The sequence below is a fragment of the Scleropages formosus genome, chromosome 6 (assembly GCF_900964775.1).
Source record: "Scleropages formosus chromosome 6, fSclFor1.1, whole genome shotgun sequence".
Lineage (NCBI taxonomy): Eukaryota > Metazoa > Chordata > Actinopteri > Osteoglossiformes > Osteoglossidae > Scleropages > Scleropages formosus.
Window position 1 is genome coordinate 14613626 of NC_041811.1, and position 23805 is coordinate 14637430.

General features: G+C 46.9%; 1 protein-coding gene across 3 annotated transcripts in view; it reads right to left on the reverse strand.

Moving 5' to 3' along the window:
- Positions 1–23805, reverse strand: part of map3k1 (mitogen-activated protein kinase kinase kinase 1, E3 ubiquitin protein ligase) — a 42026-nt gene continuing 18221 nt past the window's right edge. Inside the window, exons 1-20 of one of the 3 annotated variants that reach the window (XM_018744921.2) lie at positions 23246–23325; positions 21614–21764; positions 21285–21500; positions 20598–20798; positions 19227–19343; positions 18920–19068; positions 18439–18563; positions 17006–17087; positions 14649–14811; positions 14062–14316; positions 8686–8807; positions 7739–7830; positions 7441–7633; positions 5926–7153; positions 5508–5660; positions 5131–5293; positions 4775–4906; positions 4406–4548; positions 2889–3020; positions 1–2575 (exon numbers count right to left, since the gene is read on the reverse strand). In XM_018744921.2, the coding sequence (XP_018600437.1) occupies positions 2426–2575; positions 2889–3020; positions 4406–4548; positions 4775–4906; positions 5131–5293; positions 5508–5660; positions 5926–7153; positions 7441–7633; positions 7739–7830; positions 8686–8807; positions 14062–14316; positions 14649–14811; positions 17006–17087; positions 18439–18563; positions 18920–19068; positions 19227–19343; positions 20598–20798; positions 21285–21500; positions 21614–21764; positions 23246–23259 (3981 nt within the window). In that variant the 5' untranslated portion in view covers positions 23260–23325 and the 3' untranslated portion in view covers positions 1–2425. Of the gene's footprint in view, positions 2576–2888; positions 3021–4405; positions 4549–4774; positions 4907–5130; positions 5294–5507; positions 5661–5925; positions 7154–7440; positions 7634–7738; positions 7831–8685; positions 8808–14061; positions 14317–14648; positions 14812–17005; positions 17088–18438; positions 18564–18919; positions 19069–19226; positions 19344–20597; positions 20799–21284; positions 21501–21613; positions 21765–23245; positions 23326–23805 lie in introns of those variants that run through there. The other 2 variants (XM_029253038.1, XM_029253037.1) reach the window with 2 other exon arrangements.

Consider the following 23805-nt stretch of genomic DNA (forward strand, 5'->3'; position numbering starts at 1 on the left):
ATCTTTGAAAAGGAGGGGAAAAAAAAATAAAAAAATCACAGTCAAATAGAATATATATTGAGAAAGTGAACTTTGGTTGAAGAAAAACTCTATAGGACACCTGAGGTAGTAGAAACTGGAATAAATCAGCAATAGACATTTCTTTACAAAGAGGAAAAAAAAAAAAGTACCACCAAGCGACACAGGAAAAGAATGTTCACATGACGATTTCAGTCCAGCTCCAATCCAAAAAGGAAATAAGATTACATCACATCTGCTTTTAAAATAAGAAAAAATTAAAATACATAACACAGGCCAGTCAGCTGGCAAAGACACAGGAGTACAAGAAGATTCAAAGGCATCAAGAGATTGGTAGAAATAATAGGCAAACTGAAGTAATACTGATTAGATTTTATGAATTTGACAGAAATAGAATTTTTCCAATATATAAAAATGTCAAGAGTGCATACATTTAAAGCTCTTTAAAAAAGACATTGAAAGTAAGATAAGAAAAGTAACCCAAAGCAGACAAAAAAAAAAAAAAAAAAACCACCACATTTTGTATTTATGGAAGAAGTGTGGTATAAAAAAAAAAAAAAAAGTCAAGTACAATAACTTTAGCTACCAAACTTCACATTTATTTACAGTAACTCTTCAAGCTTTGCAAAATAAAGAAATAGAAATTTTCATTAAATAAAGTTTTGATAAGCGTTCTCAAATTGTCAACGAGGTCCCTTGTCCAATTCTCTGTCTAGGTTTTCCAAATCAAAAGCATTAAATTTGCATATGCTGTTTTCAAAATACTCTTGCTTTAACCTTTGACATAGCACTACCATCATTTATCTTGTTCAAAAAATTTTAACCTAGAGCCAGAAAAACAAGACTTGAAGAGTTAGTTTATAAAATCTGAACATGTTCTAAAGTCTAATCAAGAGATGAACTTTCATTTTTTCTTTTTAAATTCAGGAAAAAAGTCTATAGATCTGCTGTGTGTCCATATATTTGCAATATATCCCATCCACCAAAGTTGACAGCATTGACAGTTTACTATATGAAAAAATACCTGGTGGAAAAGATTTAGAAAACCTCAGATGTACATTAACTTTTTTCTTAAAATATATATTCAAGATCATTCAAAAGGAGTCAACAATTGAGCCAACCATGTACGATGGAACAGCACCAAAAGAAAATGGCAGAACAGTTATAAAAATTACACTTTTCATTTAACTCTCCCTCATGTGAGGATTTAAAACATTTCAAAATAGCTTTTTTGTTTCATCTAGGTTCACAAGCGTCAAATGTAACAACGTGAAGAAACTAACATATTCACCGTTCATCTGACTTCAAACCGCCCTGTTGAACCTTTTACCAACACGTTGAAAAATGTTTCATTTGCACTATGCCGTGAACAAATGACCTCAGTAAAATTGAAAAAGCAAATAATTTTCATACATGTATGAAATGCATTGTTCTATTGAAAATGTCAGACAAAAATCAAAACACAAATCTTTGAAATGCCGGCATTTTAAACGTTCACATTCAGCACTTTGCCCACAAAGCAACGATTCTGCTAAATATCACCTTTCCCTGAAACTCTTTAAAAATTCTTTCCAAAAAAAAAAAAAAAAGTTGACCACATCACAATGGCCCGACAGTAAAATGCACGCATTAAAGGCATCTTTATATAATTGCATTTAGAAATGTGGTATACACAAGATCAACAGACTACAAAAATAAAGACCCACTTAAAAACCCCTGTATTCTAGATGCAAGGAAATTTTTACAGCTATGGGCGTTTATTTACGCGTATGACGAAGCACAGTGACCTACGTGTGGTCAAAAAACGCATCCTGCATGTCGATCCATTGTCAAACGTTTATGGCTGATGAGACTGAGTGCCAGGTGTCACAGAAACCCATTCCAAACCTTGCTGCAAAGAAAAGTGCTGAAGAGAGAAGGAGGGAAGAGAAAAAAAAAAAAAAAAAAAAAAAAACCCCCCAATTCATCACAGGACCGCCGATAGTCAAGTTAAGCAGTCCATGATGGAAAGACAGACTGGATTATAATTAAAGCTGGACAGAGAGAAGCAACCTCACACTTAAAAAGAAAAAAGGCACCTTTTAAAAGCAAAGTCATGACTTATTGCATGCTAAGGTACAGCAGGTTGAAGCCGGGGCGAGCTAGTGGTGCGCGCGTTGCGGCTGTCGCGTGCTACAGTACAGCGCGTTCGAGCTGTTATGTGCTAGGATACAGCAGGTTGTGGCCATCCTGTGCCAAAGTACAGCAGGTTGCGCCCATTGCATGACGAGGTGTAGCCTCTTACGGGTGGAGCTTGCGCTCACCGCCGGGCGATTGACAGCGAGTCCAACAGCAGGGGGAGGGCAACGCAGCATGAGGCCGGCAATCGAGGGGCCCTCAGTAGTACGGTGTAGGCGTCCTCCAGGTGCTACCAGTTCATGCGGAACACGGGGTGCTTGAGCAGCTCGCGCGACGGCGGTCTGTCCGTGGGCTGTAGCTCCAGGCAGCGCAGCGTGACGTCACGTAGCCCTGGGGACAAGTGAGGTGGGATGGTGGGGGCCGTGGTGGCGCTCGCAATCTGCACAAATGACAGGAACAATGCGGCATGCGGTTACTTTAATCAGACCTCACCCATGAGTTCGCTTTCTGGCTGCAAGCGATTCAACGTACACATTTCTCCAACTTGCTGAAGTCCTCATAATGACATTCTCCCGAGATACAGCAATAAAGGTTTCTGGATACATTTCTAGGAAGTTGTCCAAGCCCTGCCCCCAAATCATGTGGAATTATGAAAAAGCATGTAGCATCCTGTACAAGAAGCACTGGGAATCAGCACTGTCCTTTGGAGTGGACAAAACTGAGTGGGACACAAGTGCAGTATTACATTTCACCTTGAATATGAGTGCCAGGTGGTTGGAGTGCTTCTCGGCATTCCAGGGCGGCTTGCCACAGGACATCTCGATGATGGCACAGCCCACGCTCCACACATCACAGCTGCGACCATACTGCTGCCCACGCAACACCTGTAGAACCCAGCTGTGTCAGTGACAGGTGGGGATGGAAGAGGAGAAGCAGCAGGGCATCTTGCCCGGTGCAGAACGCTCACACGTGAGGGCAACTTCATCAGAGACCGTTGCAGCTCAACATGGCACCGGTCGGTACACCGGAACGACAGCTGTTATCAAGCGTCCCCACGCAGGACCAGTGAGAAGTAAGAGTCCACTTGGGCAACATTTAATGGGACTAACTGGGCAGAAGAGGGAAAGTAGAGTAACACGCAAGTGTCATCTCAACATCTCTGGGAACCTCTGAAGAAGAGCTGGGACGACGTGGCGCCTCATTTCCTGACCTAACTTGTTCACCAAATGCCTCATGAAAAAACAAGTTTCCGATGAGCTGCTCGCAAGCCTTTTCACTTATTTACTATAAAGACTGACCTTTTTTTTTTTTAAAAAATAAACCAAGCAAAAAATGCATGCACTCACAGGTACAAACACAAACCACTGAAAAAGGAACCATCCATCAACATACCATTTTGTCCTGTTTAAAATTTGGGCCCTTGAATTAATGTCTGAGATCAAAACCCAAGGACCGCTTTTATTTTCGAATCTCGAGAGGACAGACTGGAATGGACGCCGTGAGTTTTTGGGAGAGCAATGCGGCAAACTGTGGGCCGACGGGAGGCGCTGCCAGCTGAATCCCCCCCCTAATTAAACATGGTTGGAGCCACAATGATAACAAGGCATTAAGAGGCCACCCATTGTAGCCATCTCAAAGGGATTACAATTTTCTTTCACACGGCGGTTACTGAGAAATCCAAATCCACTTCACCCAACGTTTCCTCGGACACGTGACTCTCTATGGTATACACAATGGTCACCGGTTTCTCCAAGCTCTCACAGAGACCATTGACATTTAAATTCCTATAACAGGGGGCCTGATTTGGTTGTCTGTCTAATCCAACACACTATCACTGTCCAAAGTCTCCGCACACCCACCCGACTGTCGGAAATGCCAGGAAATTTCCGTACCGGGGAAAGGAAGGTTTCAAATATCATTATTTCAACGCAATTCAGTTCATTTTTATAGAGCCATCTTCTTAGCAGAATGACACAGAACACTGAACAAAGCTGCAATGTTAAAAATAATGTTACTATAAACAATGCAAAATTACAGACAACTAATAATTAACTATAGAGTAAGCAAACTGGCAACAGTGAAAGAGGGGGGGGGAAAAAAAAAAAAAAAAAAATCCCCCAAATGTTGCCAAAGGGAGAAAAATGAGCCTCTGGAGGTCCAAGTACCAGTTGCTGCCCACCCCTCCTGGGCATTGTTCTGTGGTATTTCATACAAACTACGGCTGTCAAAAGTACTGTTTTGGGCTGGGAAACTGACGGTGCGCCTGTACCTCCGGAGCCATGAAAGCGATGGTGCCCAGAAGCTGGCCCTGAAACTCTCCCGCTCCCGTTCCCTTGGAGGCCAGGCGGGCCGCTGCGCCAAAGTCGGCGATGCGTAGCCTTTGCCCTGTGCTGTCGATCAGTAGGTTGGCCCCTGCATGGCAAAAATGATATAAGAATAAAAAGGAGCTGGTGATTAGCGCACAACACCAGAAGCAGGAGGACTAGCTGGGATTCTAAAGACTACATCATCTGCTGTTGCTCTCCTTACAGCACATTTCCCACACTGCCCCCCACAAGTAAGGGCACAAAACATTTTGATAAAACTCACACAACGCAGTCTAGGTACCGCCTGTCGTTCTTGTCCTCAGATCTCTCACCTTTAATATCTCTGTGGATGATCTGGTTCTCGTGGAGGTAGGCCAGTCCACGCAGCAGTTGCTCTGTGTAGTTGATGATCACGGCCTCCTTGAAGGCACCGTACTTGTTCAGCAGGTGGGACACGGAGCCACCTGAGGGCAGAAAAGAACTTTTATGCAGTATTCACTCAGGTACCGAGTTCCCTCATCTCCTGCTGACTTGTTCCAGACAGACAAACTCTATATTACCGTAACAATAACAGATGAACACAAGAGTGCTCAGGAGACAGAAAACCAATTATGAAAAATGTTTCCACTATATAAAAAGTTCTCCAAGTTGTCATGCAACAAAACAGAGGAAGATTTCCTTGCCCCACCTGCCATCCACTCCACAAAGAGGTTGTAGTTGTTCTTCTCGCAGGTGGCGCCCAGCATGCGGATGATGTTGGGGTGGTTGAGGTGGCTCATCATGCGGATCTCCTCCCGCAGGGCCTCCACCACCTCCTCCTGCTCCGAGGAGGTGTTGCGCACATAGGTCACCTGGAAGTTGAACCCGTGACATTTAACAGTCGTTTAATTTTCTGAAAATCCATTCGTTTTAAAAAGGAGGCAAGCAGTCCCTAGTATCTCAGGGACTTCAGAAACTGCTGGACGAAAGCAGCAGCAGGAATATCAGAGGACGTACCCACAATGGTTAACCACAGGTTAGGGTGGCTCAAAGAAACATTTGCGTGGGGAGGAGCCGTAATCGCACCTGCTTGACTGCCATGAGCGTGCCGGTGCCCACGTCCTGGGCCTGGTAGCAGGAGGAGAAGGCGCCCAGGCCGATCTGCTGACCTTTGAGCCACTCAACCCCCTCACGGTAGGGCTGTTTCGCTTTGGTGTGGCCCGGCAGAGTCTCCGGGGTCTGAAAGTCACCAAGGACATTGCATTTAATCTATGGAACTCATACAATGCAAAGCAGTGTGGTGGAGAAGTGGGCTACAGATAACATGGCAGTTAAGGTCCTGGATTAAACTGGAGAACTTTGCATTATCAACCAATGTATGTGTTCAACAAACAGCTAAATTGGCTCCACATCAAAATATTTGCCTCGCAAAATACATGTTACAGATGAGCAAAGCCCCAAAGATCAGCATTGAACCAGCAGCCAGAGAGGACAGCGCACTTGCCTCTGCTTGGATGATGATCACATCCTCCCCCTTGTCCACCTGCAGTTGAGGGATGGTGGGCAGGGCGTCCTGTGCCTCGGACATGGCCATGACGATGGCCAGCGCCTCCTCCTCCTCGGCCTCCATCTTCTCCTTGCATTTCTGGTTCTGCGTCACGTCGTCGCTATAGGTGCCGTCATGGTCGTCTTCCTCCCCGGCACCAGCCCGCTCGGGTGACACCACTGCCACCTCAGAGCGGAAGGTCACAGTGCTGTCACCAGCAGGTCCTGAGCCCTCCAAGAGGTCCTCCATGCTGGAGTTAAGCTCGGCCGAGGCCTCTAGGCCACGGTACTTGTCTTCCACCGGGGTGAAGACCGTGTCGTCGCTGGGGAACAGAGACCCGCTACTTGTGCGGCTGTCCTGGAGCTCCAGCTTCATGTGCCCCCGAGAAGGTGGGCAGAGGGCCTTGACCCCCTCGCCCAGGGAGGGTCGTGATGGCTTTGGTCTGTGAATGTGGCTGGAGGCGATGGGGCGGGCCTGTGTGAAGATAGGGGACAGTTTCTCTGGATCCCTGCTGGTGCCGGCACCCTTCTGTGGGGGGAACTTGCGCTGGGTGTTTGGAGGGGAGGCACAAGGCCTACTGGGGACAAAACTGTGAGGTCTGGCTTTTGGGGACTCATGGGTGGCTGAAGGGGAAGAAGGGGTCTGAGGATGACTGGAGGAAGGGGAGTTTGGGCTCTGATTTGCTGGCCGGACCCGAGCCTGAACAGGAGGCTTTGCGTGCTCGCCAGGGGATCCCATTGAGGGCAGTGCTGCAGTGATGGCTGCTAGTCGCTCTGTGACATCATCTTGACCTGGTTTGCCACCAGCTTCACTGGGGGCCACGACTCTTCTGCCGGACAGTTGCATGGTGTTGGCCAGCGAGCTGCACTCTGTAGCGACAGGGGAGTTGCTAGGTGCAGCTGGCTCCTGGAAGGCTTCTTCTGCCCTGGCCTCCTCCTGGCCCAGATGGATGGCCTCCAAGATGTCCATCTCCTCGGCGATGGCCAGCAGGCGGCGACGCATGCGGGCGTAATGCGTGGAGCTGGTGACGCTTAGCATGTCGAGAAGCTTGACAAAGACGTGGGGGACGCGAGCCACCATGCGAGCAGCACTCAAGAACACGCGACGGGAGAGCTTACCCACCATGGAGTGGGAGTTGTCGATGGACTGCAGTGCAAAGCTCAGGAGGGCCAGCAGCTTCTGGTACCTGGTGAAACAGACACTTAGTAGTAAGGAAGGGATGTGCACTTCAACTTTGTCTTCTGCCAACGAGTGGCTCAAGCAGTAATATGCACAGGTCTCCTTTTAACACGACAACTTCTTGCACGTTATTCTCAATGTAACTGGAAGGAGCAATCTGGCTTCGGTACCAATCACAGGGCCAGTGTCACATGCCGCTACCCTGTCCTCAAAAACGAACGCGTCGGAGTGACGAATCAGAAACGGCACCTGCGTAACACGGCAGGACAGACTGCGACATGCAAGCCCACCTACCTCTCCACCAGCGCGTGGGACTGCGGGCCATCAGCACTAGAGACAATGTGGGGGTAGAACTCCCCTGGGAACTCCAGCAGCAGACGGTCAATGAGACACAGGCGTCCCAGCAGCGCCTGCCAGTTGGTGGCCTCTGTCTGCAAGCCCAGGATGCAATTCAGCACATAATCCACACCGCCGATGCCCATGGACCCTGTGGGGTGAGAAGAAACGCCACTCATCTTCTTTCCATTGTAGGTAAGGGGCACAACGTTATGTACGCAAGTAGGGAGACAAGGGGTCTGGAGGGAGCCTGTACCTGCTTTCAGTATCTCTCTGCCCACTGCAAGCTCTCCCACCTGACCCTTGCACAGCTCCAGCAGGGTGGACACCGACAGCTGGCTGGTGCGGCTGTCAGAACACAGCACGCATGAGATCTCACACACGCCAAACTGCTATCATATGGACACTGAAGCCTCCTAATTACGATGCCTGTGTTGTACATCGGATACTTTTTGATTTAGTGTTATTTTATTATTAATCTCTATTTAGCTCACATTTCTATCTAAGGTGACTTGCAAACATTTAACTTTGCAAAGACCTAGTCGTTTACACAATTATACATACATTTCCATATAAACATTTTGTATTGCACAACCCTAACACTACAACAATGGTGTTAACCAAATAATGTGCACAGTAACAAATACCTAGAGTTTCCCATATAATACAACACTATCACTAGATGGCAGCAGCTGCAAGCAGTCACTGTAAACACTGTCCAAAAACAGCGCTGGTTTGCGTTTCACAGCGTGAGAAACCTGTGGACGCTGATGATTTGCACATATATAAAGACTCTATAGTATACGTATTTGTGAGTACGTGTGTATATATACATATACATAGAAAAAATTACATTTATTCAATAAATAGAGGCTTTTCTCCAAAGCGACATACATCTCAGAACAGTATAAAAAGGGCATTACATAAACAGGAGGAGACACTGGATGCAGACACGTGATTCTAGACTGCAGTCCATGTGTCACATTCCACCATATGAACGAGTAGCTACATAAAGGTTCCTCCACTATTAAATTAAAATTAAACACTTACACAATTAAGCACTTACAAGCCATTGAACGCATACGTTTATATTAGTTGCTCAGTGTACGTATATTAGTTGCTGCTTTTAGGGTGTAATGAAGAAAGGCACCAACAACCAACACAGGAATGCGAGAGGCTCTGGCGCTGGACAGCCCATATTACCTGTTGGCGTCGGCACACTTGACCAGTATGGTCTCCACCACGGGCCGGAGCAGCTGCTGCAGTCGCACCTGTTCTGACACCGAGTGGCAGGGGGTGTACACCAGCATGGCCCGCAGTGTTTTCTGAAGGACACAAGGACAACGTACAGCAGTCATCAAACAGGTCAAGTACACCGCCTGCGCCAAAGTACTTCTCTGAAACCAAAAACCACCCCGGACTGCCCTGGTGTCACGTGGGCATCTTCACAAAGACATCCATTTACATGAGTTCAGAGGAGGCCTTTCTGCAAAGCCATGTACAACAGAGAAAATAAAAGTGCAATTCACCGACAGAAGGAGAGATAGATGAAGACGTGCGATTCTCGAAGCACCTTCAGTTTTTTCAATGCCCTTTCCTGTTGGCACACAATACGCAAGTAGCTGCCTGCAGAACTGATAGGAAACACAAAGCTGTACGATGGAAGTTTACGGAGCGGTTAGGAGATCAGGAGAGAATGGAGTTTGAAAGATGCCTTTTAAGACCCTTGAATATTGAAAGGTATTCAGCAATTCTGAGGGAGAGGGAAATAAGAGGAACAGACTTTAGGTGCAAAGTCTTTACTGTGAAAAATATCTAACTAGGTAATAAAGATATCACTGAGTGTGCGTGTGTTGAGGCAGCCTTGCAGGCCAGCATGGACAGTTTCTAGTGTTAATTCTATCCATTTCAGGTTTCCAACGAGCCCTTAGAGTACGAGACCGTTTTGGTACGGGTGCTCGCACGCACGTACGTTCTCCGTGCTCCCTGGTTACAACAGCCTGGACACCAGTCAGGGTTTACTTGACATCACATTTCACGGTTTCAATGGCAGCACGGACCCGGGTTCTCCTGGGAGTTCGTCACCCCAAGGACCGCGATCCGAAGAAGGGTTTCTAAAATAATGGCTTCTCCTGCACCAGGTCCTGAGCATGGACTAGCGCAAGGCGAGATACAGCAGGAGGCACCCGACACTCTCTCTATACCAGGGACCCTCCTGTTGTGCTCACACACAACCTAAAGGCTACTGGTGCTCGTGACAGACTCACTGCCCCCTCATGGCCAAGCATGAGAAATAGCTCATCACAGCGACAACTGTTCAACGCAACATGATCCGTGTGCCAGCACAGGACAGCGCCCTTCCGTTACCCTGACCTGCCCGTTAGTGCTAAGGCTGGGTCAGTGGTACGGCACCTAGACGACAAGGGCGGTGACGCTGAACACCGCTTCCGTTTGCCAGGAGCCCACAGAGGGTCAGACCAACCGCAGACAGGTGCTGGGGTCACATTCCACCAGCGACAGCATGGCCTCCCCATCATTGTCATTCCTATAGTGACCCAGAGCAGTCATTATTAATATTTACTCAATCATCCAACACTTTTTTCAAGTCAAGTGGCTTTGTTATCTCAATCTCATCCATATATAGCTGGTAGAGTATAGAGTGAAACGAAAAAACGTTCCTCCAAGACCACGGAGCTGCATAAACACAAAGCTATTTACACAGGACAACATAAAGTGTATGTGTGCAAACAGTAACAAAAACAAAAAAAAAAAAAATGAAAAACAGAAGACATTACAATACTATACATCTAAATATACTAATTGGCAGCAAAAAATAGTTTGTCAGTGCAGTATCCTGAAATGGCATTCAAAACAGTATAGGGGTTGCACAGATTAGTCGATTTGTTGACTTCACTGCTCTGCGGTGATTCTTTAAGCTTGACGCCGACTAGTTGCCGATCACGTGATTATGAGACTAACAACACGGATGCCTCCGAGAAGACAACAGGTAAGAAGCCTGGTGGGTCATTGCAGCAAACCAGTAGCGGTTCATCAAGTGTGTGGAAATACTTCACTAAAGATGAAGCCTGTGCTACTGTCACTCGCAAAATATGCAAGTACAACAAAAGCACGAGTGCAATGCACACTCATTTGAAAAGGCATCCGCTAACACTAGCGGAGGAACGATCCGCATCGGGCCGTGCACGTTGAGTTCATTTGTTTTTCGATTCGAAATTGTGAAAAGTGAGCTTCATTGGTTGTCTTTTCTTTGGAAAAAACGTCCACTGTGGAGCCATTTGTGCAAATGATAGGAACAAGAGCAACATATTCAGAGATTGCAGACAATCCAGTAACACATGGCTCTGTGCAGGCTTGTTCTACAATGAGTATCTGAAGATTTTGTGTGCGGCACAACATTTTTTAAAAAAAAAAAAAAAAAAAAAAAAAGGACATGCTCTTGCTGCTTCGGAAAAGCACCTATTGATCCATATTAACTTATGATCAATAACTCGGAGCGAAGCCAGCGGGTTCGATGAAACCACTGATGGATTGTGCGCCGTTTCAGTTCGTTTACACCCAGGTTGTTCAAGAATACCACAAAAAGAAAATTCAAAAAATAAGACTACAAGAAACTATAAATGAGGCATATTTTAAATATTTTACATTGAGCAAAAAAAATGGTTTTTAAACATAGTTAATTCATTTGTTTTTCATTTTTAAAACAAAAGGCTTTTTTTAACCCAGCCACAATGTCCCATCTTATCTATGTAAAGTATGTTGATTTGACTTTCATCACATAATTGTCGACTTTAAAAAAAAAATCTGAAGTCGTGCAACCCCTAGTATAATTTAGTGAATTTTTCTCCAAAGCAGCTTACGGTCATAAGTTTGAACACTAAGATGCTTATTTACCTGTTTATACAGCTGGGTAGTTTTTACTGTATCAATCCAGGGTAAGTTTCTGGAGCAAATGCACAACAGGAGGTGGGATTCAAGCACGTGTTCTGAGTTCTTAGAGAAACATAACGCAACTCAGTTACTTCATCTATCCAACCATCCATCCATTTTCTAGGCTGCTTAGTCCTTCTAGGGTTGCAATGGCAACAAGGAGAGCAGAGAAGCCCAGACGTCCCTGTCCCTCGCAATTTTCTCCAGCTCAACCCTGGGATCCCCAACCGCTCCCAGGCCAACTGAGAGATATAACCCCTCCAGCGGGTCCTGAGCCGACCTCGGGGCCTCATCCCGGTTGGCCGTGCCTGGTATACCTCGACAGGGAGGCACCCAGGGGGCATCCTTATCAGATGCCGGAACCACCTCAACTGGCTCCTCTCAATGTGGAGGAGTAGCGGCTCTACTCCGAGTTCCTCCCAGATGAACTAACTCCTCACCCCATCCCGGAGCGCGAGTCCCAGTACCCTGCGGAGAAAACTCATTTCGGCCGCTTGTATCCGTGATCTCATCCTTTCGGTCATTACCCAAAGTTCATGACCATAGGTGAGGGTAGGGATGTAGATCAACCGGTAAATAGAGAGCTTTGCCTTATGCCTCATCTCCCCCGTCACCACTACAGTCCAGTACAGTGACCGCATTACTGCTGCCACTGCTCCCAGTCTGCAGCCCATATCACGTTTCCTTCTCCCCTCACTCGTGAATAAAGCTTCTCCAGAGCCACATCATTGGAGCAGTACGCTCCTGGTAGAGTCTCCCATGGCAACCAGGTCTGGAGTGAAGATCCAGACTCACATGATCCGAAAAACCCCTATGGCAAACGTAAACAAGTCAACGTTTATCCTGCCCAGAATAGGGTCACCAGGACCTACCCCTTGAGCCTGGTGGCCAGGCTCAGCCCGAAAAGACAATGTGGGAGGGCGATGTGGGCCCACCACCCGCAAGGTCCAGCATGGGGGTCGGGTACAATGCCTTTCAGGCAGCAGGAGGGGGCAGGGTGGTGCGCGGCATCAAGGACCCTCGCAGCAGAAACTGGTTCAGTTACTCAAGTGCCATATATTTACCTTAACAGTAAGTTGTGATGGGTTGAGATTGTCCATGTGCTCAAGAGCAAGCACGTTTATGTTCCCCCCCCATTCAGCTGGCACTTTCTCTAAAGTGAATTACAATTATTTACCCTTCTACACAGCTGAGTAATTTCTTTTGGAGCAAATTAAGGTAAGAACATTTCTCAGGGGTAGTAAAGTGGGGGGTAAGATTCGAAACCACGACGTTCTCTTTGCAAAGGCGATGGCGCTAACCACTATGCTCTGGCGCTGCTCCACACAAAACAAGAAATCATTCAAATTCTATGGAGGGGGGGGGACTTTCGTTGGACTGCTGTCGTTTTCGCAGCGAGGGAGACTGATACGATCTGGCTGAGTGATAACCGCCATTACCCCATGTATCTGTGACTAAAATCAGTAAACAGAGTGCGCAAGAAGGCTCTCTTCTTACTCAGACACTGCGATATTAAAGACAAAAGAAACGTGCTTACGTTTGAAGTGTGGGCCACTGACTGCAGTACGACGTTTTCACTGCAGATTCCTGTGGACGTGTCCTCGGAGTGGCCTTCACAAAGCAGTGATTAAACTCAGTATTGCCCTCCCCAGAAGGCTGGTGGTGCCTGCGGTATTTTTAGTCCGGAGCCTGCTTGGCCCCCCAAGCCAACCCCCGCCCCTTCCTTTGTCTCTTTGCAAGAATACGACTGCGCTGAAACCCGTCGTCGGCGCAAGATACGCCAGGAAGCCCCCGAGAGCACAAAACTGGGGCTGTTTTCAGAAATGGCGCACGAAGTCTGCGGCCTCGGAAGAAAAGTCAAGCTCCCAGAAGCCCGAGGTGAAAAGAAGAAGAAGAAAAAAAAAACCATTAAGCTGTGTTGCTCTTATGAGAAAAATGAATCAGTCATTGTGTGGTAAAACCTGCCTGGAGTTGGCGGCCAGATCCCTGCCACTGCGGAGACTTGCTGGTAGAAATGGACTTTAAACCAAGTCAGCAAACTGCTGTGGACCTGACCTTTAGTCCATTTCTGACAGCTGCGCAGCAGTGCGCCAATAAGGCTGCCGAAAAGCAAGCAGCTCTACATTTTCTCTATGGCAAAGTCTCTCCAGAGCAGGCCAGAGTTCCACTGATAAGGAACTAACTGTTACCAGTGTCAGTTACCAGGGTGTTGTGATGACAAACCTTACACACCCATGTTTATCACGCAATAACCAACTAAGATTTGCTAATACATGTGGAGTACTTGAAATAACCATTTCCATACAAAACAACTAAGTGATCCTTTCCCAGAAGAACAAAAAAGACATGGACATTATACTTCTGGATGTGCATAATTACAGACCTATAGGTTTTATAAAAAGATGAATCATCTCAAGTCCAAAGTTTGGGCTTGGCAGAAGATCGAACGAAAAAAAATAAGGAAAGTGCTAGAACTGGTCACTGGGAAGCTGGTTTTGATTACGTCTCATTCCATCTGGGGCATCTCTTGAAAAGTGTTTATTCGATGACATCACAAAGATCACCCTCCACTGCAGAAGGAGAGAGGAGGGGACCCCCCCCCACCCCGAGCCACTGTGGGGTGAGACTCACCAGCGCCGCCACGTACACCTTGTAGACAGGGTCCGCACACACCATGGAGAGCACACTGCAACAAGACTCCACCACCACGTCTCCGGAGGCCTCGCAACCACCTGCCCCGGCCCCCTGTCCTGCCCCGGGACACGAGCGCTCCCCGTTGGCCAGCAGAAGTGCCCCGCTGACATCATGGGACAGACGCCGTAGAGCCATCTCCCGGATGTTCCAGTTCCTGGAGAAGAGGCAGCCCACCAGTTCCATCCCGAAAACCTGCAGACAAACACAGTAATTCCGTGGAGGACGGGGCCATCGGTTTGGCAACTTCTTCACCCAGCACACGGATCGGAAGAAAAACATATTGTCATAGATACATGGACACGCATAGACAAGAGGCACATTTGGCTATTCTTTGTGATTTAGTGGTAGGTGATTGTGGATCTACCAACAAACTGAGTTATGAACAGACTACCAGTCCCCACTGTATCAGTCAGGTGAGAAGCCAGAGTACAGAAAAATGCAGGCAGAGGGATATAGGAATGCAGAAAGAGACGGTGAGACACAAAGTTGCAAACCGACACACCAACTGAGACAAATAACCCCACCTTGATCCAGGGCTCAGCCAGCTCCTTGTAGGCCTGGGGGATTTGCTGCACTCCATAGTGGGGGAGGGTGAAGTCCCCATCGTGGGACTGCCTGTGTCCCTCGCTGGGTCCCAAAGCCTGGGATTGACTGGTAGTGCTGTCCACTGGGGAAGCTGGCTCATGACTGAAAGCAGATTAAACCACAAACGGTCAGAAGATGTGACCACCACATTGTGCTCCTCTGCCTGTGGTGGCTTGGTGGTCCCTTTCACAAGGTGCACGAAACTGAAAGTTCACAGGTTTTCAGTACTGGTCCCCGTCACTCTCTGTGTTCCTCAAAACTGCTGAATTCCTTTGAGCACTCAAGAAGGGTTTCAAAACTCATCTTTTGGACACATTTCCCACTGGAGCTTTATGAAGCAGCCCTTCACAATCTGTTACTTCACGAATCCATGTGCTAGGAAATTGGCAGTTTTGAAATAAGTTGTAGTTATAGTGTATTTGCCCCAAAGTCTGTTGTGGGATGCACTTTTGTTTACTGAGCTGAACAACACCTCCCAGTAGAGGATCTGGTAAGTGTACGTATGCGCCTTTGAGTCAACCCCGACTTCTATCGGCCACCCACAAGGTTTTCGTGGCGAGGGAGGAACACAAGTGGTTTGCCAGTGCCTTCTTGCATGCATGTCTGGGGGTGGAAATACAGTGAGAAACTCCACTCACCCTGAGCAGGATTCAAACCCCACACCAGCTGAACAGCTCAGGAGCATGGTGGCACTGGCTTTACCAAGTGTGCCACCGTGTCCCTGTCAAACGCATGAACGTAAATTATGTGCTGGTACACTTGAAATCAACGACTGGACCGATGTTCAACCCTTCTCATACCGTAATTACGTTTACATTTATTTTAAGTGACTTACAATATTAATTTACCTACAGTTATTCACCCCTTTATACAACTGGGTAATTTTTACTGAAGCAATTTAGGGGAAGTACCTTGCTGAAGCGTACTATAGCCAGAGGTGGGGATCGAACCAGCAACCTTTGGATCCAGAAGCAATAGGTCTAACCACTACACTACCAGCAGTATGCAATAGAGCCAATAAACGTGAGGTCTTCAGATTTCCCATTAGGGCTCCTTTTTCCACAAATATGAGAATCCAGGGATTTAGTGAAAAGAATCAACGAAAAAATATATTTCGATAGCAATTTCCAGGTTAAAGAAAGGACAACACCAGCTAAGGAGTGTGTGTGTGTGTGTGTGTGTGTGTGTGTATATAAGTTTAATCTTCAATGGGTTTGTCGCTTTCCTAGCTGCACTCATGTCTCTCAGGATTAGCAACACAACCCAGACTAGCTGCTGTCACTTCAGACCAAGGCTGACACGCAAAACAGAGGTCGGTGCCTTGTCGTCTCGCTTCCAAAACCAGAGGGATCCAGCAGGCCACAAACAGAAACCCCGACTACAGGCCCTGCTGGTGAATTATGGGTAAGCAACTGTCCACAGTACTCAAGGAGATCTCACATGTCTGCCGCACTTTTCATCTGGTGTGAAATCAACATCCCACCCCCTCCCATGTTGTTACATAGCAGCCTTTGTTAGGCAGGTCTTAACGAAAATAATGAACAAGATATAAATAATTCAAGTAAACATTTTAAGTCAATGATATCCTCGAATGTCACTTTGGGAAGAGGAGAAAGCTCTTGATGTTTTATTTAAATTTGGTAGCACATCAGTTTTGCCTTAAACTTCATTAGCTGGAATAATCTACAAAGGAATTCCAGAAACGTGTGACAGACTCCAAAAATTATTTAATTATCTACATCAGCCGTTCGTGGGAAGTCCCTAAAAACCTTCCACATGGCACAGAGTCAGAAGCTGGACAGTTCTGCAACAGCCTTTAGACTCCATCGTGTATTTTGGAGGCTGCCTCGGCCCCTGACCACGGGGTATAATTAATCCTGTCCACTGGACGAGGTGTTCAAGAGCTTATAGGGAAGCGGTCTAATTCGGTCCTGTTGACTCTCGCATTCTTTTGCTCCCACTGAAGGCTCAGTTGTTGGGTCACGTTAAGCTTGATGTGAACGGAGCACGGGTCCGCAGCACCTCTGCTTGTCGAGCGACATTCGTGCCACGAATAATCCAAGTTAGGGCCTTCCAAGTTATTTAATCAAATTCACCATTTCAAAAAGCAACTTCTTGCTTTTGCAGGCTCAGACAAAGGCCGTGTCTCAGCTCCCAATGCAAAGCAGCCCAAGAAACAACCGTTGTATCATGAAGCACGTGAAAAAATAAAGATCTCACATGCTCGTCGCAAGTCTCACAGCAAAGAGCAGGCAGATGGAGCGCAACGCCTTAGACTGAGGTGTGTTGCCGTTACCTGTAAAAATCATGCGATTTCCACTTGGCCCTGCAGAGAGGGCAGATGAGGGTTTCGTTGTTTCTCCGGCACTCCTCGGCCCCTGCGAAACGAAGGAAAGGGGACACTTCAGTCCGCTTCCTGTGAGTAACGCCTTCTGACAGTCTGTCAAAGCAGTTGTGGATTCAAGCGCAATTCCTTTCCAATCGGGCAGCATTTAAGATTCATTAATTCATTCATTCCTTTGAAGGCTGCGTGTTACACGCAATCTCAAACTTGCACTGCTGTGCGGAGAAAAACGGCATAGCGTACGGAACGAGACGCTACCTGACAGAGGAGGAGATATTCAGCCAAGAAGCTTGAAGAGCTGAACTCTACACTTTATCAGAAGTGATAACCCAGTCTCGCTCAGATCTTAGACAACAGCATAACTTACTTAAGTCTACCGCTGAACTGTGTATGGCTTGGTCGAATTTTCCAGCTAAACTCCAAAAATCAGATAAGAAAAATAAATGTGTGCACTTAAACTGATAGTTTGATGTGCTGAAAAAAGAATGGTTGCAAGCCAGGAAGAGCGAAGACAGCAGTAAAACATTTTCAAGAAATTAAATGCCCAATTTACTGAGCAATCAATCATTTGGAGGAAAATCAGGGTGTGCAGTTGGTAATGAACTTCAAATTGAGTGCGCGCAACCTCAGCAGCAAGCCTCACGTGTGGCCTCACTGTTGCAGGATGAACGAGACTCTTAGAAAGAAATACATGAAAGCTTAACAGCAATAATAAAAGCAAAATGTTACTCTCAACTTGTACAACATTTTACAAAGTGAAGCAACACTACTAATGAATTTTGCACCTGAGGGACCTTAGGAATCTTTTAGAGATTATTAATAAATGCCAGACCTTAGCTAGTAATCTGATGTCTAGCCAAGGAAAGGATGTAATGACATCAATAAAACGGAATCTATCCAAAGTAAAGGTTTTGGCCGTGTTGCAATTTGAGTATGCATAGAGTATGTGGTAAAAGTGAACTCCCATCTTCCACGGCTGCTGAATCCCTCCCAGCATTCATTAAGGCTCTCGAAACTTCTCTTCTGGATCCACTTCTGTCCTGATCTGCTGACAGCTTTATAAATTAATTCTTCACCGCCTGTCACTTTTATCTATGCATTTTCTATTCGTGTCACTTCAGCAGGCAGCTACCCAAGTAATGAGCTTGTTTAATACCACCACGTTGCTGGAGCAATGCGTTAATAACCCCGTCTGTAGCTGAAGCCCTTTGCAGCTGAATGCATGTCTGTGTACTTAGAGCTGTTATGTTCATTAGGAGGAAACATGTCTTCCAAATGCATGAATACAAATATGAATTTCGGCACCGCCCTCAAGCCCCGAAGGCCACAACGTGTCTCAACCGCCTCCATCAGACACAACGCTTGGTGCTGGAGGCAGGACTCACAGATGGACATGCAGTGGTGGTGCAGCTTGTTTCTGCAGCCCTCCTCGCACACCGTCAGGCTCTCCTCGTCCAGCATATCCAGCAGGCAGATGGGACACATTTGCTCCTCCTCATCCTTCATGCTGCTGTTCAGAAACATCACAGCCACCAAGGAGAGAGGGAAAGTGTGAGACCACCTTCGCCTCAGTTCACCCTTCACCCAGTACCCTACCACTTGGCTTACACAGCCTGCGGCATCTTCACAAACAACCCCCAAAAACCAACAACCCTGGAAGCTACTGTTACCACCACTGGGAATTACACCTCTTCTCCTCAGGCCATCACATCACACACTCAAGCTGACTTAACACAATGAACATCTGTTTCAGACCTAGTGCGTTACGTGACACTCTCAAAGCAGTAATGGAAGTGTGATAACATATTACACCATAACTAAATTGTTGCCACCTGAGTCCCAGTGGCGATGGTGACCATACAGTACCTGTTCTCATTACTGGATGTCGAGGTGCTAGAAGCACAAGACGTGTGAGAGTTGGACATGCGAGAAACAAACTTCTGGATCGTGTTGCGAGAGGGAGCCTTGATCCGTGAGCTGCGACGATTGTGGTACTTCTGGAACAAGCTCTCCACCTGCATGTAACACATTGGTTTATTTCATTTTTCACGTCGTGCATCGCAGAAAAAACACTTTCCACTTCTGCAGGGGATGAAGGCTCATCCAGAGCTACAAGAGTCCACACACACTGGAGTGGAAGTTCCGCTGTACGCCTCATAATACGCTACCGCACCTCAAAGTTCTTGAGAGTTTTCCTCCAGAGCAGCGGGTCCGAGGGCTCGAGCTGGAAGACCCTCAACATGACGAAGAGCACATGGATGCAGAAGGTGCCTCTGCCACAGCTGCAGGTCTGGGGTAGAGGGAGAGCAGCAGTTTCAGAAATTCACAAGGCTAGACGTTTCCAGCTGAGACGACCTGGTCCACCACGCACACTTTCACAGAGATCATCAAGACGACCCAGTTACCCTTCCCTGGGGTTCAAATTCTTAACGTGTTCTAAATTTGCCCTTTTAGGTTTTTTCAACAATGGGGAAAATATTTAGACAAGTGAAAACGTAGATTTTGAGGTGCGTAAGCTTCAAGCTAAGCACAACAAAACAAATGTCTCACAGCACTGCACAGTCAGCACACGAGTCTTCTGACGAGTTCCTTTCGCATGCATTATTTCAACATTCCAGACGAACTTTTACACATACTGCATACACACACGGATAATGCAACAACTCCACCCTGCCTCAGCTGCCCATTTGCGAGGAAAAAAAACCAACTAAATCAGAGTGATGTCCGCTGACAGCATGTACGCACACAATGGCTGCAAAAAGCATGCTAGGTAACCAACTGCCAGTAAGTAGGACAACGAAATACACGGGGCAGGACAAGGACGGGTGAAGCACAAAGGTGGAAGAAGTTTGCATGACAACTTGCCTCAGAAACCCTGCTGTTGCCTTGACAACTAAGTGATTTTCCTAAAAACATTGGGGCAAAAATATCTGCGTCCTCTTTAGCTGAAGGCCTTTCAACAGCTACAAAAAAGCTTTCCGTATGAAAACGGGAATAAGAACCGTTTTTAGAATCACGTTTGTTCCTTTGAGCAACAGAAAATAAATTCAGTGTCTGAACCTAATTTTAATTTTAAACAGTCTAGAATTTGATGTTGAAGACCTTGAAGTGCTGATACGCAGTGTAAATTAAGCTCCTGTCGTTTTCAACGCAACGAATAGCTTCTCATTTTAAAATATTCCAGCGTGTAACTTTTATACTGCTAATGCGCATATTAAAGTGTTACAACAGTCCAGTGGACAGCTACCATTTTCACTTTTGTGTTGTTGACTCAGTGTTTCGTTTGCTGTTGGTCACACGGTGGAACATGTGCTCCAAGAAGCAGCCTAGTGGGTCACAGGACAAAGGTGCACAGCGCTGCTGCGGGAAGGCAAAACCCCTTGAGTTAAAGCAGGATTATGAGACGCATGACTTGGTCCTTGAAAAAAAGACACAGTTTGCAGAAAATCCCCCTGCCCCCGCAGAAGATCTCTATGGATCTCTCACATACACACACTCTCCAAGGTTACGCTGAACCGATAGCACACACCACTCATTGTCTTACCTGCGGCCCAATGAACACCCTGTATTTGTTGTCAGGGCTGTCCCCTCCAATGAGGAAGGAGTTGGGCCCTATCTGCTGCAGCAGGTAAAGTCGGGCTCTCATGACCTTGTTGACCCTGCGGTTGGTCTCCTCGGGACTGTAGGGGGAAAACCCATCTGGGGAGGGTGCACGTCGTGGGGGTGTCACTCGGCCACTCTGAAACTACATGGCATACGGATGCCGTTGAAGCAACCTGACAAAACACTGGAACTGGGATTCATATTTAAAAAAATACACTGAATTACATTTATTCAGTTATCTGATGCTTTTCTCCAGAGCAATTTACAATGTTGGATAACTTCACTGGAGAAATTTAGGGTAAGTACCTTTTCGCAAGGGTGCTACAGCTGGAGGTGGGATTCAAACGTGTGACCTTCTGGTCCAAAGAAAGCAGCTTTAACCACTACACTACCAGCTATTGCTGTGCCTTCCTTATTACTTACCCAGGGTGGCACCACCTTTGCCTTTCCAAACACTTAAATATGAGGAATGGTAGAGAAAGAGCACAACCACAAATCTAACTTTTCAAATCCCACCAAACCAATGTTTTTGACCAGGAAACAAAGGTGAAGGTGATAAAATATGGAGATGGGTGCTGGTATAGACCAGGTGTCCAACAGCAACTCAGTCAAGCATGCTAGGACTTACCGGCACTGGAGAGGCCCTCTTCCTGCGCACACCGGGTGATTCTGGCTTGCCACCAGTCCTTCCAGATGAGGATGATGATGAGGAGGAGTATGGCCCAGGAGAAGGGCTCCGGCGCCCACGGGCCAGGAGGGAAAGAGCCTGGGCATCTCCGCCAGCCTCGGCCCCCGGTCGGCCCACCTCGCTCCCATCAGGCCTCAGAGGGATGGGCTTGACAACCTGGGCCGCATGCGGAAAGGGAGGCAGCAGAGTCATTGGCAAGGAGGGGTAGCAGCTAAAGAACTTCACTCTGCTGAACGTGTAAAATGGACTGTTGGCAGGCGCTCACTCACCACGGGGCCTCGCCGGTTGCGTCTCTCCAGCCACTCGTGCTTCCAAGTGGGCATGCAGGTGGCCTTCAGTTTTTCGCGGATCATCCGCTCCTCGGGACGGTCGTCCATCTTCTGCAGGCCCCGTGGCGTGTCCTTGCTTTCCATATCGTGACTGTGGGGACCCAGAAGCAGAGAGCACTCAGCTATTGCAAACACATCCGTTGTTCTTTAACCGTCCAACTTCCAATCCATTGACATTACAGACTCCCGCACTGACCAGCAACAAACAAAAAACCTATTCAAAACAAGCAGGCGCTATGATGAATTATGGACTTTCTGAAAACCAGATGAGTGCTAAGCAACTCCATTCTCACATCACCAACACATTCTTTCCCATTTTTATCTTACATTATAATGCGGAGTCAGCACTGAGCACTCGCAGCATCCAGCAGCGACTGCACAAAAAAAAAAAGGCTGATGTTTCAAGAGGCTGTTCCTGTGCATATCCACACAGCAGAGTCCTTTCCTTCAGGAGCAGACAAAGCAAACCTCCACCCTGGCTGCATTTACGGGCAGCAGCCCCACCCCCAACGGGAGGACGCTACGAGAGAAGCCATGGCTAGCGGCGCTCGAGCCCATTAGACCTGCGTGGCGCTCTGGGAGGACAGGTCCACTTCTCCACACAATGCAACACTAAAGCAATATGCTCCCGTTTCAAGGGACTCACTCAGCCAAGTTCACATTGAGCTGTTCCTTGATTTTATCACATAGAGCAGTGTAGCAGTTCAGGATGTGAACTTCTTTTGCCAAATGAAGCCCTGAGAGGGACTCTGCTGTTTTACCCTTGAGGGAGTGTATTAGTGGAATTCATAAAATAAGATATCCAACTGTATGCAGGCTCTTTTGTTCAACAAAAAGCTTCTCGAAGGACAGCTCATGAGAATTCTATTGCAAGTCAAGAAGATAACTGGTGGATATAAGAACAAACCAAACTTAATAGGAATCAAATGTACAGTCATTGAAATAATAAAACTAAAAGCTTCTGACTGTGCTGCAAAGGCACTTTATCTGCTTCTCTCTCAAGGTCAATGAACCTGTTTAGATACTGCTATAGTTTCCATCACACCATCAAACAACCTCTCTCCTTGGCCAGAGTTTATCATGGCGAGAGAGAACCACCTCCACTGCACTGCCAAGCGAAACCAAAGGACGGCCAAAAACGATAACCCAAAGTGAGATTAAAAACTGTTTTTCACCATCACAGTGCAGCAAGAAACATGCTGAGAGCAGCGACCGAGACGTGACATTCTGCATGCTCGCTCCTACTAAACACTGACACCAACTATTTAGCAAGAACTTCTGCAGTGGAGGAGAGCAGGAGTGCAAGAGAGCAACGTCACGTGCCACCATCACCATCAACAAGAAACTCACGAGAGCACAGGTTTCATTGCTGACAAGACAGGGACCCTGGAAATAAAAATCCGAAACCCACCCAAACCTAAGCCTCTTCCTTAATTTACAAAGCTGGTTACTGATTCCTCATACAAATCATAACTTGGAAACATATTCACCTTCCATACATTAAAAAAAAAAAAAAAAGAAAATTATAAAAGCAAAATGGATAACTGAGCAAGAAAGGCGCAAGTTACCTACCCATCATGCTCCATGGCCACAGTTCTTGCCGATAACTTTTCTCTCTGATCAAGGGAGCTGTGTTTGAGTAAAGACACAGAACGCTGTCAGAACAAAAATAGACTGCGGGCGAGGAAAGAAAAGCTTCCTGTTCACCCGCAAGTAGCAAAAGATTTAAAGACGCCCAGACCAGGAAGTGTCAAAGAAAGCGTCAACGAAAGCTTAACCGAAGCAGAATATTAAGTGGCCTGTCAATCTGTGACAGCTGACATGGTCTTCTAACTCATGTTACTTATCACTATGGGTGGAAACAGTCTCCAAGCGCTCAAAGAAAGCACTGAAAGATGGACACGCAACTGCCTTACGGCTGCCGATCTGAAAGACGTGAAGTATCAGTTCACTTCAATCCCAAAACGAAGAGGGGGACGGAGAGAGTATTTTGTCCGAACGTAGATAATATGAACACGAAGAACTGTGGACCACAACGGTCTGGGCTCAAAACATAAGGACTGGAGTCAGCGTCGGCGAGGGGATGAAATGGGTTGATGGCAGCGGTCCCCTGCCTCTCATATGACAGCTAT